This window comes from Callorhinus ursinus, unplaced genomic scaffold (genome assembly GCF_003265705.2).
Source record: "Callorhinus ursinus isolate GAN/ISIS: 27379988/994484 unplaced genomic scaffold, GSC_fseal_2.0 scaffold71, whole genome shotgun sequence".
Taxonomy (NCBI): Eukaryota; Metazoa; Chordata; class Mammalia; order Carnivora; family Otariidae; genus Callorhinus; species Callorhinus ursinus.
The window spans coordinates 234,319-250,776 of record NW_027397133.1 but is presented as its reverse complement, the minus strand read 5'-3'; the positions used below and the strand labels follow the sequence as shown (position 1 = coordinate 250,776).

General features: G+C 44.2%; 1 protein-coding gene, 1 long non-coding RNA gene and 1 pseudogene across 7 annotated transcripts in view; 1 reads left to right on the top strand and 2 right to left on the bottom strand.

Annotated features, from left to right (window-relative positions):
- The window catches only part of LOC112806986 (uncharacterized), a 50,314-nt gene that overhangs the window by 12,301 nt on the left and 21,555 nt on the right, over positions 1-16,458 (bottom strand). The window lies entirely within an intron of this gene.
- On the top strand, positions 2,822-15,309 carry FPR2 (formyl peptide receptor 2). 6 transcript variants are annotated; one of them, XM_073886449.1, is made up of 3 exons: positions 2,822-2,869; positions 13,011-13,088; positions 13,714-15,309. In XM_073886449.1, exon 3 carries the CDS (start codon positions 13,725-13,727, stop codon positions 14,778-14,780), a length of 1,056 nt encoding a protein of 351 aa, XP_073742550.1. In that variant the 5' UTR covers positions 2,822-2,869; positions 13,011-13,088; positions 13,714-13,724; the 3' UTR covers positions 14,781-15,309. The 6 variants fall into 6 exon arrangements, with proteins under 6 accessions (XP_073742550.1, XP_025705319.1, XP_025705320.1 ...); XM_025849534.2 differs by having other exon boundaries at positions 13,011-13,147; XM_025849535.2 differs by having other exon boundaries at positions 13,011-13,185.
- LOC112806982 (glycoprotein-N-acetylgalactosamine 3-beta-galactosyltransferase 1 pseudogene) lies at positions 10,956-12,350 on the bottom strand (annotated as a pseudogene).

Sequence of the window (16,458 nt, the reverse complement as noted above, 5' to 3'; positions counted from 1 at the left end):
GGCAGGCAGAGGGGGAGAGAGAGGCAGAGGCAGAGGGAGAAGCAGGCTCCCCGCCGAGCAGGGAGCCCAACACGGGGCTTGATCCCAGGACCCTGGGATCATGACCTGAGCCCAAGGCAGACGCTTAGTGACTGAGCCACCCAGGCATCCCCTAATTTTTTTACATAATAAATTTCTTCATGGTTTAAGGGATTCACAGTTTCCCTATAACATAACTGAAAACATCCCATTGGTATAGTGATTCTGTGAGAAAAAGGAAAATAAAGAAAATAGTTGTCTTCATCTCTTCCTCTTAGACCCTTGTCTTCTGGCTCTCCACAGCTGTACCCACTGGATTTGAGAACTCTGTGGAACAGTATGATGGTGCTTAAAATCTCAGAAAGGGCCCATCTCCTCAGATCAGTGGCCCCAAAGTTATCTCCCTCAGGAGCAGAAGGGGAGGGGACTGATCTTGATGATGGTGTTGGGTGAAGGGTCCTCTCTTACACATCTCCCTTACCTCTCTCTATGTTCCTGGTTACTATTCCTTTTATCTCTATTTATTTATTTTTTAGAGAGAGAGCGGGTGAGTGGGAGTGGGGGGAGTTGGGTGGAGGGTGGAAGGGCAGAGGAAGAGGGAGAGAGAATCCCAAGCAGGCTCCATGCTGAGTGCCGAGCCCGACATAGGGCTCAATCTCCCCCAAGATCATAACCTGAGCCAAAATCAACAGTAGGACGGCTCAACCAACTGAGCCTCCCAGGTGCCCCTACCATTGTTTTTAGCACCACTGTGTTATAAGAAATATATTTGGTCTTTGTCCCTGGTTCCCGGCACAGACTCCTAAAACCCTAGGAATTTCCTGAGTTGTTATAAAAGTGTATTTTGTTATACCTAAGGAGCTCTTTTCAATCATGCCAGAGTTTATGCTAATGAGGTGAGTTAAGTGGGGTCCCTAGATAGCCTCTGAAGGACCAGGTGATTAAAGCTTTGGGACTTTCAGCCCCATACACTGATCTCAGGAAGGGAAGATGGAAGGGAATGAAGATTAAGCTCTATAAAAACTTTTTTTAAAAAGAATTTTTCATTTGACAGAGAGAGACACAGCGAGAGAGGGAACACAAGCAGGGGGAGTAGGGGAGGGAGAAGCACGCTTCCAGCCAAGCAGGGAGCCCAATGCCGGGCTCAATCCCAGGGACCTGAGCCAAAGGCAGACGCTTAATGACTGAGCCACCCAGGCCCTAAAAACTCTTGACTGGAGGGGTGCTTGAGTGGCTCAATCGGTTGGGTATCTGCCTTCGGCTCAGGTCATGAGTCAGATCCCAGGGTCCTGGGATCAAGCCCTACATAGGGCTCCTCTGTCCCTCAACCTACTCATGCTCTCTCTCTCATAAATAAATGAAATCTTAAAAAATAAAACAAAACTCTTGACTGGAAAGATCTGATGAGCTTCCAGGTTAGTGGACCCATCAAGGTGTTGGGAGGGTGGTACCCTCAGAGACGGCATGGAAAGTGTGCACTCCACTGTCTGCATACCTTGCTGTATGCATCTCTTCCATTTGGCTGTGTAACCGAACCAAATGAGAGTTTGTCCACCTGATGTGCAGCAAGCCAATAAAAACTGACATTGAGCTTTGGCAGTGAAGAAAGGAGAGCTATTTATTGGTGTGCGCCTCCCAGGAGAATGTGGAGCTAATGCTCATTAACCCCAAACTCCCTGATGGCTTGCAAGTGAGGGGTTTTAAAGGGGAAAATTTGGGGCACCTGAGTATCTCAGTTGGTTCAGTGTCCGACTCTTGATTTCAGCTCAGGTCATGATCTCAGGGTCATGGGATCGAGCCCTGCATCAGGCCCCTGCTCAGCGGGGAGTCTGCTTGAGATTCTTTCTCTCCCTTTCCACCCTGCTTGTGTTCGCTCTCAAATAAATCTTTAAAATAAAATAATGGGCAAAATTTGGGGCAGGGGTCTCCTGAGAAGGTGGATGCTATAGTGCCACTTCATCTGGTTCCCTGGAAGTCTTTTCCAACTCAAGAGACTGAGAATCTGAAAAATATCTTTATTCTTTATGTTAGAGATTTCATTAAGTACATCTGGTGATTATACCTTTACGGTAGTGCTAATTAACTACTTATAAGCTAGTGGGGCTGCATTCCTACAGGTTCCTCAGCTGGTCCAGCCATGCCTGGGGGGTGATAAGAACTCTACTGTTCATTTTTTCATCCAAACTGACATGATGGATGCTGGCTTCCGCTGGTCTTGGGTCGTATCCTTTATAATAAACTGGTAAACAAAAGCAAATTGCCTTCCTGAGTTTGTCGAGCCACTCTAGCAAATTACCGAACCTGAGGAGGGGTTTGCAGAGACCCCTGATTTATAGCTGGTCAGTCACGTATAGGTGACAACCTGGGACTTGCAAGTAGCATCTGAAATGGGGCAGTCTTGTGGGATCCAGCCCTTTACTACACACTTGGTGTCAGAACTGTTATGTGAGGAAAGAAACAAGTTTTTGCTTAACCACCATCTCCCGCTTTGTATTGCTTGTCTTGAGTTCTTCTCACCTCCGTAATTATTTCCTTCATTTTCCTGAATCTCTGAAGGAGAAAGGGCCTGGACACCCATGCCCCTTGACCCTTGACATTTAGAGGGCTGAATTCCTGTCTCCCACAGTAGGCTGGAGGTGAGGGGAATATTCAGACTTCAGTCTCTAAGGAGAGTACATAGACAACATATCCAGGGTGCTTTCTGGAAATTGCAAAAAGCCCTGGGTTTCTGTCACCTGATTGGTTCCAGCTCCATCGTCCCTCCCCACCTTACCCAATAAAATATCTGCCCAACCTGAGTCACTCTGCAGGAAGCTGGGAGCTAGCAACAGAAAAAAGATCTTGGTGGTAAGTTGGGGGCCTGACAATTTCAAAAATTATTATTTGAACACCTGCTAGGTAGTAGATATCTCCTAAACCTTCAGAGCTGGGTGTCCAATATAGAATCCACTTGCCACATATGGTTATTGAGCTCTCGCTGGTCCAAGATGTGCTTTAAGATCCATTTAGTACAGGGCGCCTGGGTGGCTCAGATGGTTAAACGTCTGCCTTCGGCTCAGATCATGATCCCAGGGTCCTGGGATCGAGTCCCGCATCGGGCTCCCTGCTCCTTGGGAGCCTGCTTCTCCCTCTGCTTCTCTCTCTCTCTCTCTCCCTCTGTCTCTCATGAATAAATAAATAAAATCTTTAAAAACAAAAAAAACAAAACAAACAAAAAAAGACCCATTTAGTACATTCAAAGATTCACCATGGAAAAAGAATGTAAAATAGCTGATTGATAATTCTTATGTTGGTTACATGTTCCAATGATATTCTTTTTGATATGTTGGGTTACATACATTATATTATTTAAAATTATGTTATCAAAATCGATTTCTTTTACTTTGTAGAAAGAATGATAAGCCTCACGTGTAGCTTGCATGCATGTTTCTACTGGACAGCGTTCCTCTAGAGTTTTAGCACCGAAAGAATTTGGTAGTCTTCTAGCATATATGCGAATGTGGAGGATATTTATTTATTTATTTATTCATTCATTTATGTAAAATTATTTAAAATTTATTTGAGAGTGCATGTGCACGAGAGAGAGCACGAGGGGGGGGGGGGGGCAGAGAGAGAGGGAGAAGTAGCCTCCCCCCTGAGCAGGGAGCCCAATTCGGGCCTTGACCCCAGGACCCTGGGGATCATAACCTGAGCTGAAGGCAGATGCTTAACTGACTGAGCCACCGAGGAGCTCCTACTGTGGAGGATATTTAGACTACAAAATGAAAGAATGGATAAATAAATAAAAATATCTGGTAGGATAAACTGTGCCTGGAGTTGCTGCTCTGCATTGTGGGCCAGGTGGGGCCTCTGAAGGTGTAATTACTAAGCTGAGAATGAAGATTCAGTAAAAGCCAAATGTGGGAAGCTTGAAAGAGCACCGCAGGCAGAAGGAACAGAGGACGCAGAAGCCCTGAGATGGCGATGAGCTTGGCATGTTCAAGGAATTGAAGGAACTCCATTTGGTTGGAGCACATTGTGCAAGATCAGAGTGAAAGTATGGAGTATGATTGAGTGTGATGTTGTGATATATAATTAGAAATATATATGTGGTTTTTGTCCTGTTTCTGACACAAAGCTCCTAAAACCCTTGGAATCTCCTAAGTCAGGAGAGAAATTGAGGTGTCTTGTTAAGTTAATGGGGTGGCTGGTTACCAGGGGGACCAACCATGTGATTGGAGGGTTGGAACTTTCAGTCTCAGCCCCCGGACCTCCAGGGAGAGAAGAAGTGGTGGAAACTGAATCAAGCCACAATGGCCAATGAGTTAATCAATCATGCTTATGTAATGAAGCCTCCATAAAACCCCGAAAGGGCAGGCTTCAGGGAGCTTCTGAGTTGGTGAAAACATGTGGAGATGTGGAGATGCGGGTAGAGCAGCACACCTGGAGAGGACATGAAAGCTCTGAGTGCTTTCCCCACACCCCGCCCTATGCATCTCTTACATCTGCTGTTCCTGAGTTATATCCTTTTATAATAAACTGGTGATCTAGCAAGTAAAATATTTCTCTGGGTTCTGTGAGCCACTGCGACAGATTAATCGAATCTAAGGAAGACGCTGTGGGAATCTATGATTTAGAGACAGTCAGTTAGAAGCACAGGTATCCTGGGCTTGTAACTGGTGTCTGAATTGCCCCAGAGGCAGGGGGGCATCTTTTAGGACTGAACCTTTAAGCTGTGCAGTCTGATAGTGTCAGAATTGAGTTGAATTCTTGGACACCTGCTGGTGTTCAAGAATTGTTTGTTGGTGTGAGGACTCTCCTACACTTTGGAAATTGTGTCACCAAAGGATAGACAGGGAAGATCCAAGAGTGCTCGGTAAGCTTGAGTTTAGAAGTCGGGAGTATGGAAACCACTGAAGAATGTTGAGCAAAATAATGTCATGCTCTCTGTTTTTATTTTTATTTTTTTTAAAAGATTTTATTTATTTATTTGAGAGAGAGAGAATGAGAGATAGAGAGCACGAGAGGGAAGAGGGTCAGAGGGAGAAGCAGACTCCCTGCTGAGCAGGGAGCCCGATGCGGGACTTGATCCCGGGACTCCAGGATCATGACCTGAGCCGAAGGCAGTCGCTTAACCAAATGAGCCACCCAGGCGCCCTGTCATGCTCTCTGTTTTTAAAAAATCAGTTGGCTAGCCGCACATTGGGCTCCCTGCTCCGCGGGAAGCCTGCTTCTCCCTCTCCCACTCCCCCTGCTTGTGTTCCCTCTCTGGCTGTGTCTCTCTCTGTCAAATAAATAAATAAAATCTTAAAAAAAAAAAAGATCAGGGCACCTGGGTGGCTCAGTTGGTTAAGCAACTGCCTTCGGCTCAGGTCATGATCCCGGAGTCCTGGGATCGAGTCCCACATCAGGCTCCCGGCTCAACGGGGAGCCTGCTTCTCCCTCTGACCGTCTCCCCTCTCATGCTGTTTCTCTCTCTCTCTCTCAAATAAATAAATAAAATCTTTAAAAAAAAAAAGATCAGTTGGCTATTGTCTGAAGATGGATTTTTGGGGGGGGTAATGGTGGGGGAGGCATTTGGAACAGGAACAAGCTATTTGCAAGGTCAGGGCAAATATGCAAGCCAGACGAGGGGCCATGGACAAGAGCACTGGGGATGGGAATGATTCTGGGTGTGGATTCAGTTGCTTTGCAGACAGAATCAATAGACTTGGGAAAGACATCAAGGATCCATTTTAGTTTTGGAGATTTAACAGCTGAGTGTTTAATTCAAATAGATACGGAATACTGGGAGAGAGGCAGATTTGGGGGAATGGGATAGTTAAGAGTTTGGTTTGGGTAATGCCAGGTTTGGAATGCCTATGGGATTCCCACAGGGAGATTTCAAGAAGTCAGGTGGCTATTGGTACCCGGGTACCTGGCTGGCTCAGTCGGTGGAGCATGTGACTCTTGACCTCAGGGTTGTGAGTTTGAGCCCCACGTTGTGTGTAGAGATGACTTAAATAAATAAAACTTTTTTTTTAAAAAAGATTTTATTTATTTGACAGAGAGAGACACAGCGAGAGAGGGAACACAAGCAGGGGGAGTGGGAGAGGGAGAAGCAGGCTTCCGGCGGAGCAGAGAGCCCGATGCGGGGCTTGATCCCAGGACTCTGGGACCATGACCTGAGACGAAGGCAGACGCTGAACGACTGAGCCACCCAGGCGCCCCTAAATAAAACCTTTTATTTATTTACTTATTTTTTAAAGATTTTATTTATTCATTTGCGAGAGAGACAGAGAGAGAACAAGCAGAGGGTGAGGCAGAGGGAGAGGGAGAAGCAGACTCCCTGCTGAGCAAGGAGCCCGATGTGGGACTTGATCCCAGGACCCCGGGATCATGACCTGAGCCGAAGGCAGATGCTTAACCATCTGAGCCACCCAGGCGCCCCTAAATAAAACTTTTTTAAAAAAGAAGTTATCAGTGTGGTATTATAAGCCATGAGACTGGATGATACTATGGAAAGACTATGTGTAGAGGATGCAAGGGAGCAGGAATAAACCCAGAGACACCCTAACATGTGAAGTTAAACTTAGAGGGGGTGCCTGGCTGGCTCAGTCAGTGGAATGTGTGATTCTTGATCTCGAGATTTTGAGTTTGAGCCCCACATTGGGTGTGGAGATTACTTAAAAATAAAATCTTTCAGAGGCACCTGGGTGGTTCAGTCGGTTGAGCATCCAACTCTTGATTTTGGCTCAGGTCATGATCTCAGGGTTGTGAGCCCCGTATTGGGCTCCATGCTCATGTGGAGTCTGCTTGGGATTCTCTCTCTCCTTTTCCCTCTGCCCCTCCCCCTGCTCATGAGCATGAGAGCGCTCTCTCCCTAAAATAAAATCTTAAAAAAAAAAAAATCTTTAAAAATAAAAAGTTAAATTTAGAGGAGAAAAAGCTAGTAAATTGGACTGAGAAGAGGTGGCCAATTGAGCTATAATAACAACCAAGAGTGTACTGTGGATACATCTAAGTGACTGCCTTCAGTTCAGGTCATGATCCTGGAGTCCCGAGATCGAGTCCCACATCAGGCTCCCTGTTCGGCGGGGAGTCTGCTTCTCCCTCTGACCCTCCCCCTTCTCATGCTCTCTCTCTCTCTCTCTCATTCTCTCTCTCAAGTAAATAAATCAAATCTTTAAAAAAAAAAGGAGGAGGAGGAAGGGGGTCACATGGGTGCTACATCACTGAGGTATCAGGATGAGGACTGAGAAGGGACCAATGGAGTCGGCAACAAAAAGGCCACAGGTGTCCCTGAGGAGAGCACACTCTGTGGAGTGCTGAGCAGCGAAGTCAGTCTGGAGTATGTTTAGGAGAAAATGTGCGGTGAGGAGTGGAGACACTCCTTTCTAAAGTTTGGCTGTGAATCCTCTTCACAGAAAGAATTCTCTTGAGAGAAATAGGGCTGAAGCTGGAACGGAATGTGGGCCAAGGATGGTTTCTTTTTATTTATTTATTTATTCAAAGTAAGCTCAACACCCATTGTGGGGCTTGAACCCCCGACCCTGAGACCAAGAGTCATGTGCTCTGCCCACTGAGCCAGCCAGGCGCCCGGGATGGTTTCTTTCTAAAGGGAGGAGATACGATAACATTTATGTGATAGCGAGAATGGCCTTAGTAGAAAGAAAATCTTGGATTTTTGTCTTTGGCAGAAGAGAAAAGGGATAATGCAGGAGGAAAGTTCTCAGGAAGGCGAGGTAGAGAGGGATCCAGAGCAAACACGGGAGGGGAGCTGCTGGCAGGAATGAGAATGCTTTACTCACGGCAACAGGTGCAAGTAGATTGGAAGGTGTGGGGTGGGGCAGGCTGAAAGTTCTAATGGTTATCATTTTCCCATTACAGTAGGAGGCAAAGACATCAGCTGAGAGCGGGGACGAGGCGGGAGAAGCCGGGTAAAAGCAGAGAGGAGAAAAGGAGAACTGAAACAGTTATTTCAAAACTTGGAGGGGGGAAAAAAAAAAGCAAAACTTGGAAGTGCAAATACGCTAGAGAAGTAGAGTAAGCTAACACAGAAGTACTGAGCTGCCATTGGAAATCGGGGCATAAATTCAGCTGTGCCCCATAGTAGTTGTGACACTCGCCAGGCAAGTCACTTCCCCTGCCAGAGCTATGGTTTCCTCTCCTTATCCCAGAGAAGGTTGCTGTAATTGGCGATTATAAAATGGACAGTGACTGGCACATTTGAGGGGTTCACTGAACAGGAGGCCTAATAATCCACAGCATTATCGTGTGTGGTTCACAGGTCCTGTCTCCCAAACTACAGCTAGGGTGGGCCCATAATGTACAATTTGGCCTCATCGGCCTTTACCCTCCTATCATTGCACAATTGTCCTTCCTTGTTGCAGCAGCATTTTTAAACCAAGATCTATGTATCACTGAACACATCATATCTTCTGAGTGCCTCACAGGGTGCTTAGTGAGTGGGTAGAGAGAACTTGACTCTGTCAAGGAAGTATGATGGGCGGAAGAGAGTTGACGGGACAATTCTGGTGGAATTTCAAATGCTCGTATGTGAGGGTTGTGGGCTAAAGGAGCTCTTAGCATATGGGAAATGTTCCTAAGTACTAGCTACTACTGTTATGAGTGCTGTTCTTGACTTGAACTTGAGCTTCCACAATGCATGGCCCAGGACTGAGCCCCAGGACACAGTATAGAGCCAGGTGAAGACCAAGAGGTCCCATCTGTTAAAGACTCACTTGGTCCTGCCTCAAACACTTCCATGTCTACTCTCAATTAATCCTCACCTGAAAAATCAGTCTTCACCATAAAACTGCCTCCATTCTGCCGAGGAGCAAACTGAAGCTCAAAGAGATGGCACTAAGAACTCCTTGGGCAGGTGTCAGATGAAGAGTAGAATACAGACTGACCTCCCTCCAGAGCCCAGCACTTTTTACACTGGTAACAGTGACTCTCAACTGGGAGTACTTCCCGCCACCCGCCCCCCCCAACCCAGGGGACATTTGACAATGTCTGTAGGTACTTTTGGATGTCACCACTGGTGGTGGAGCTGCTACTAGCATTTGGTAGGTAGGGGTAGGGATGCTGCTAAACATTCTACAATGTACAGGAGAGTCTTCCAAAACTAACAATTATCCAGCCCCACATGTCAATGGTGCCAAGGTTGAGAAACTGCACTAAATCAAGCAACGTGCCATAGAGGTCCGCTGGGAAAGTGACTGGTAAAGACAGGAAGAAGGACAGGAGGGAGGGAGATCACATCCAGGTAAACTTGGGGAACCCCTTTAAAAAGCAGCATTTTAGACTGGCAAAGGCAGTGGCTCTGGAATTGGTTAAATCCAGTTTTCAAAACTTGCCACTTCTGCTGACTAGCTGCGCATGATGTTGAACAAACTACTGAAACCCCTGGGCCAGTTTCCCTTTGATAAAAGGATAATAACAGACACCTTGCAGTATTATTATTATTATTATTATTATTATTATTACTGTTTTTATTTTATTAAAATTCAGGTTAGCTAACATATAGCATATTATTAGTTTTGGGGTAGAATTTAGTGATTCGTCCGTTGCATATAACATCCAGTGCTCATTACATCAAGTGCCCTCCTTAATGCCCATAACCAATTACCCCCTTCCTTCACCCTATTATTATTTCTTAAAGATTTACTTATTTTAAAGAGAGAGAAAGAGCACGAGCTGGAGGGGCAGAGGGAGAGGAGAGAGAATCTCAAGCAGACTCCTCACTGAGCATGGGGCCTGACGTGGGGCTCAATCTCATGACCCTGAGATCATGATCTGAGCCAAAAGATTCAGACACTTAGCTGACTGAAACACCCAGGTGCCCCTATTTATTTATTTTAGAGAGAGGGGCAGGGAGAGGCAGAAGAGGGAGAGAAAGAATTGCAAGCAGACTCCCTGCTGAGCACAGAGCCTGATGTGGTGCTCCATGCCATGACCCCGAGATTATGACCTGTGCCAAATCAAGAGTTGGACACTTTAACTGACTGAACCGCCCAGGCGCCCCAACATCTTGCAATATTATTATGAGTATTAAATGTGAACAGGTGCTCGGTAACTGCAATTTCTCCTGAGGAGGCCGAATAGCCCAGAGTAAATTGATCCTCAAATTTTTGAGATCATAGAAGACCACCTTAGCTTTTATGCAGAGATTCCAGAGTGGGGTTCATGAATATGCATTATTAGTAGCCTCCCTGGATATTTTTTTTTTTTTAAGATTTTATTTTTAAGTAATCTCTACACCCAACGTGGGGCTTGAACTCACAAGCCTAAGATCAAGAGTCGCACGCTCCACTGACTGAGCCAGCCAGGCCACCCCAGCCACTCTGGATATTTCTGATACAGCTAACAGATCACAATATGAGAAAATCTGTTAATGTGGCACGAGTCACATAGACTTCTGGGTTGAATTTGGATGCAGTAGTTACATCTGGTCCAGATGCAGACACTACATTTTTTCGAATTCTTATTCTTTTCTTTTGGTGGGGGGATTATTCTTTCTTCTTTTTTTAAAGGGGGATTCTTAATTCTTTTTTTTTTTAATTTCAAAATGTGGTTTTATTAATGCACTTTAGGATAAGTGCCATTCTTATTTTACCTTGTCTGGAAGAAATACTGACAATTACAGTCACAGGAAATTTTCATTAGACAAAACCTGCATGTATGAGTGTGTGTGGGGGGGTTTGGTTCATTTATATCATACTGTTCATGTCTTGAGTTTATAAATAACATTAAGCAACACTGTTTCCTTCTAAAATTTTCTTTAAGGCAGATCTATTTAGCATCATCTGTGTTATTAATATGTGCAGTGTAGTTTTAGAAAATTTAGATGTTCTAGTCTCTCAGTGAAAATAATACATGTGGTCAAGAATAGAAAACAAAAATCTCATTTCTAGATCCTCTGCCTGGCCACATTTTAAAAACACAAGTTTTTCAGATATAGATATATATATATATATATATATTACTGTATCAAAACACATTTTAACAGACTTCACAGCTCACTTAAAGCTTCAGTTTACAGTCATTCATATGAAAGATTTCTAATATGGAATGTTCATTTAGAAAGAATTTCTCACTGGGATTCCAGTGTTCTGTATCAGAAATGTAGAAGTTCTTCAGTGCAATGCTAGACATTTTACCTCTTCATTTATGTTTTTCTTTCAAGAGTTCTCATTTTACTTTTGGGTCTTCATTTTTGTATGCTCGACTTATTTCTTTCAGTATATTCTCAGGTAAGGCAGGTTGATATCTGTATAAATAACCATATGGATGAAGATGATAAACGAGGTATTCTAACTCATACATAGTTGTAGGATCAACATAGTGAAAAGAAACTGCAAGATCAGAACAGCAACCAGGACCCTCTACAGGAGGATAATAGTTATAATTCCAATACCAAAAGGTTCTAGGTAGATAACCCTTGATTAAGTGATGTTCTGGTACAAATGGATGAAAAGTTTCTTTTCCAACGGTATCTCTGGAATCTCCCGCTTCTACATTTATAATTTCCATGCATTTGCCCAATGCTAAGTCTTCGATGGAGGAACTATGTGTACATTTGTCTGTTTTAAATGCGTCAACAAATCTCTTCGAGGCTTCTTTGCTCAGTACATATCCCTCTCCTCCACTCATGTAGCCCTGCTTTACATAGGGCTTAAATCTTCTCCCAAAGTAAATGGGTTCTTCAGGGTTGTATTTTGAGAGTAGCCATCTCAAATTATCCAGTATAACATATGTATCTGCTTTCATAAACCAATCAGCATCTTCTAAATAATGATCATGAACATACTGAAAAGCTTTAATTGTTTTCCAGTATATAGTTGGTCTCTGCCTTCTCTGGTTTTTAATCCCACAGCAGGGAAGTCTTTATTTTCTTCTGAACTCATAAACAACACTTTATTACAACGCTGGGCCCATGTAGCTTTGACATGTTTGGCCTTTTTCTCTAGATTTTGAGGCCCTGTCATAACCCAGCAAAGAATTTTAACCTTTTGATAGAAGTTTTCAGCGATGTCTGTGTTCTCATCTTTATGTTGGCTAGAATCTGCATTGAAGTTCATCTGTCCTTCTAGATGATTTTGTCCATTATCATCTGAGTGCCTAGCATGAGGATCATTATGAAGAATATTAGGCTGGGTATCACCCTGTTCTCCCAACAAAATACTCAAGAGCTGAAAACATAAAACAAATCCAATTGCTGATCCACAAAGGAAGGTTAAAAAATTCAGCCAAGATTTAGAAGCCATTTCCCGAAAGTGTATTTCTGACATCAGCCGTGGCTCCCTCTCGCCCCTCCTGGGGGGCGGAGAGGGGGACGACTCGAGATCGGCAACCTTAGCTCTTCCCGGTACCCACAGAAGTGGCTCGCGGCAGCCGGCTGGGGCCGCCCGCTGCCGCCCAGATTGTTCCTTGGGGGCGGCCCAGGCGGACCCAGCTCACCCTCCCCCCCGCCCCGCCCGGGGATTCTTAATTCTTAAAAGCAAGGAAATCTATCCCAGAAGCTCCCCCCCGCCCCCGGTTATCTTCCAGCAGTGTTATTGTCCAGGATTTAGTCATGTGCCCACTGTTAAAGCAAGTCCTTGCAAAGCAAAGGGGATTCCAATTACTGCTGAAACTAATCAGAATTTGCCTCCAGAGACTGAGAGGAACACCTTCCCTGAAGGATGAGTAACTAAACAAAACTGAGGTTTGGGCAGAAGAGACTAGGGGAATGGATGTTGGGGGCAACCAGCAATGTCTGTCACAGTTAGTAACAGAGAAAGCCAGATTAACCTGGGTCCAAGGCCTTCCTCTACTACTTACTACTGAAGTGACTTTGGGAAGTTTCTATAATTGCTCTGAACATCAGTTTATTCTTATGAAAACCAGAAATAATGAGTATTATAGCATTCTTATGTAGATCAAACTGGATCCCCATATATAGCAATTAACACCGTGCATGGTCTCAGATAAGAACCCAACAGATACTACTAACAAATTTTATTACTCTCATATTCTTTATCCCACAGAACACTAATGCTATGCCATGGGTAAAAATTCTTCACATCCCAGAGAAGAGCTCCATATCAAGCAATGAAAAACAGAAGGTTGAAAGTAGAGATGGGGCCCCCTTTGCTGACTTCCTCTAGCACAGAATCCACATGATGTAATAATATTACTACATATTACCAGTAACTGTTCAAGGTCCTCAATTATGAACTGAAACCAAATCCTAAAACTTTAACCTCAATACTAAGCAAACAGCCAGCAAAGGGTTCTCGTAGTGGGAGCTGGGAGTCTGGGAGAACTTGGGGCTGCAAGAGCTTGCCGAGCTTGCCAGCATCTGTGCAGTGAATCATGGGTGAGAGGTGGACCTACTGACTCTGAACCTAGTGTTTTCCCCTCACTAGGCCATAATTTATCATTTTTTTCTTATCTCTACACCCTCAGTGTGGTTTTCTGCTAGTGAACAGGATTCTTGAAATCCTCTTGACTAGGCAATGAGCCTGATAGGTGGAATACATCTGAATAACTATGGGAATATGGAGAACTATCCTCTCCCAAAGTAACAGCCAAGGGAGTGCCAATTTTTAGTATGACTGGCCACAAGTTTCAGGAGAGTCGGGTGTCCTGGTTGGAGTGGGAGCTTAGTGGAGGTTGATGTCGGCCATGGATAGGGATGCTGTAAGATGGTTCCACAGATGAGACATGGCAATTGTTGAAATGTTTCAGGTGTGGGCAAGATGGAAAGCAACATCTCCATCCCAATGGATGGACCCGAAGAGACGCTCCATGAGTCTGCGGGCTACACGGTTCTGTGGATCCTATCATTGGTGGTGCTTGGCATCACCTTTGTCCTTGGCATCCTGGGCAATGGACTTGTGATCTGGGTGGCTGGATTCCGGATGCCACGCACAGTCACCACCATCTGTTACCTGAACCTCGCCATAGCCGACTTCTCCTTCACGGCCACCCTACCATTCCTCATTGTCTCAAAGGCCATGAGAGAACAGTGGCCTTTTGGTTGGTTCCTATGCAAGGCAGTTTACATTGTGGTGGACATAAACCTGTTTGGGAGTGTCTTCCTCATTGCTTGCATCGCCCTGGACCGCTGTATTTGTGTCCTGCATCCAGTCTGGGTCCAGAACCACCGTACTGTAAGTCTGGCTACAAAAGTGATTATCGGACCCTGGATTCTTGCCCTAATGCTTACTTTGCCAGTTTTCATCTTCTTGACTACAGTAAATGATGGAACAGGGAATATACAATGTACTTTCAACTTTGCATCCTGGGGCAACAGTACTGAAGAGAAGATGAAGGTGGCCATCACCATGCTGACGGCCAGAGGGATCATCCGGTTTATCATTGGCTTCAGCATGCCGATGTCCATCATTGCTATCTGCTATGGGCTCATTGCTGCCAAGATACACAAAAAAGGCATGATTAAGTCCAGCCGTCCCTTACGGGTCCTTACTGCTGTTGTGGCTTCCTTCTTTCTCTGTTGGTTCCCCTTTCAGCTGATTGCCCTTTTAAGCACAGTCTGGCTCAGAGAGATATTGTTGGAGCATAAGTACAAAATCCTTCTTGTCTTTATTAATCCAACGAGCTCCCTGGCCTTTTTCAACAGCTGCCTCAACCCAATGCTCTATGTCTTTGTGGGCCAAGACTTCCGAGAGAGACTGATCCACTCCCTGCCTGCCAGTCTGGAGAGGGCCCTTAGTGAGGATGTAACCCAGACCATTGACACATCAGCCAAATCTGCTTTACCATCTGCAGAAGCAGAGTTACGGGCAATGTGAGGGGGCTGTGGGACATTTTCGAACTCTGCATGCTCTCAACCCTGCTCCCATTTCCAGCTTCATCTTACCTTGGGTCATCAGGAAAAATACTTTGGTGTCCCCTGACTTGTGGGGGAAAAAAGTGACATAAGGTGTCATTTTGATTTTGGACCTCAGCCTCTACCCTGGGATAAAGTGGAGGTTGTCAAAGAGTACAAGGGAGAAGAGAAAGTGATGGGGAATTTGTAAAGTTTAGGTGAGAGAGTATAGTAAGGGGAAAACTAGTTATTTTACCATTAAAATTTTGCTTAGGGTTTCTTTAAAGCTATTTTTAATCAGATTACAGAAATTTCTTTGTGTTCATAGTTTACTAAGGGTTTTTTTTTTAAAATCATGAATGGCTATTGGATTGTATGACTTGCATTACATGCATATATTAAGATGATCATATAGTTTTATCCTTTCGTTTGTATCATCATACATTACACTGATTAATTTCTGCATGTTAAACTGCCCTTGCAGTCCCAGAATAAACCACATTTGGTCATGATGTATTTTGTCTATTTATAATTTATCTCGCTAGATTTGTTTAGAACTTCTGCATTTATGTGTATGTAAAGATGGGTCTATTACTTTCCTTTCCTCTAGTGTCCTTGTTAGCTTTTACATCAAACTGTGATGGCCCCCTAAACAGACTTGGGAAGTGATTCCTCTGATTCTTTTCTTTCATAAATGTTTAGAATTTCACCAGTGAAGACAGTTGGCTTTGGGTTTTCTTTCTGGGAAGGCTTTTAGTAATGAGTTCAATTTCTTTGATAGTTGTGGGACTATTCAGATTTTCTATTTCCTCTTCTGTCAATTTTGGTAAACTGTGGCTCTCAAGGAATTTAGCATTTCATCCAAACTGTCAGATTTATTGGCATGAAACAGTATGATAACTGTGTGTAGTACTTGGTATGGTTTCCTTCACATAATGAGAATGTAAACTATCTGAAGGCAGGGATTTTGGCCCATATTGTTCCCTGATGGATCTCCATACCCTATGTATAAAATAGTGCCTAATGTGTGATAGACAAACACTCAATAAATATTGAATTAATGAATCAGTAAATAATAATGTCATCCAGGTGTCAAGTAAGAACCTTTAATGTCTAGCAAAAATGATCTCTCACCCTCATTTCACGAACTGGGAGTGCCCAGTAGATTCTCACTGCAATTTACAATATTTACAAATTCCCATGTGGTTTACATTTTTATGAACACCTCTGGTTTTGAGTTTCTGCTTCAAGTAAAGCACTCTGGCTAACTCTTGCCTGGTGCTTTTGTTTCGAAGTCCGTCAGTCCACAACAGTACTCAGCTTTTTTTTTTTTTCCTTTCTGCAAATATCACTCACAGATTATCTGTAACTGCATAACATACTTCCCTGACGCACTGGCAAAAGAAAGAACTCAAACTAAATATTAGGTCGTCTTATTATCAGAAGTCCCTCACTCATTCTGCTGCTTTACTGTCATCCTCCTTCTCCACTTCCCTCATGTCACCCCTAAAGTTTTGCATCTCCACTGCACAGCAGTGTACCCATTTCATTTGCATTTTTGACTCCTAGAAATGCTTTTTAGTTCCCAAGAAATGTCCAACTGAGGTGTGGTCATAGAAAATGAGGCACAAGGAAGAAACGCAAGAGTGCAAAGCCAGGAG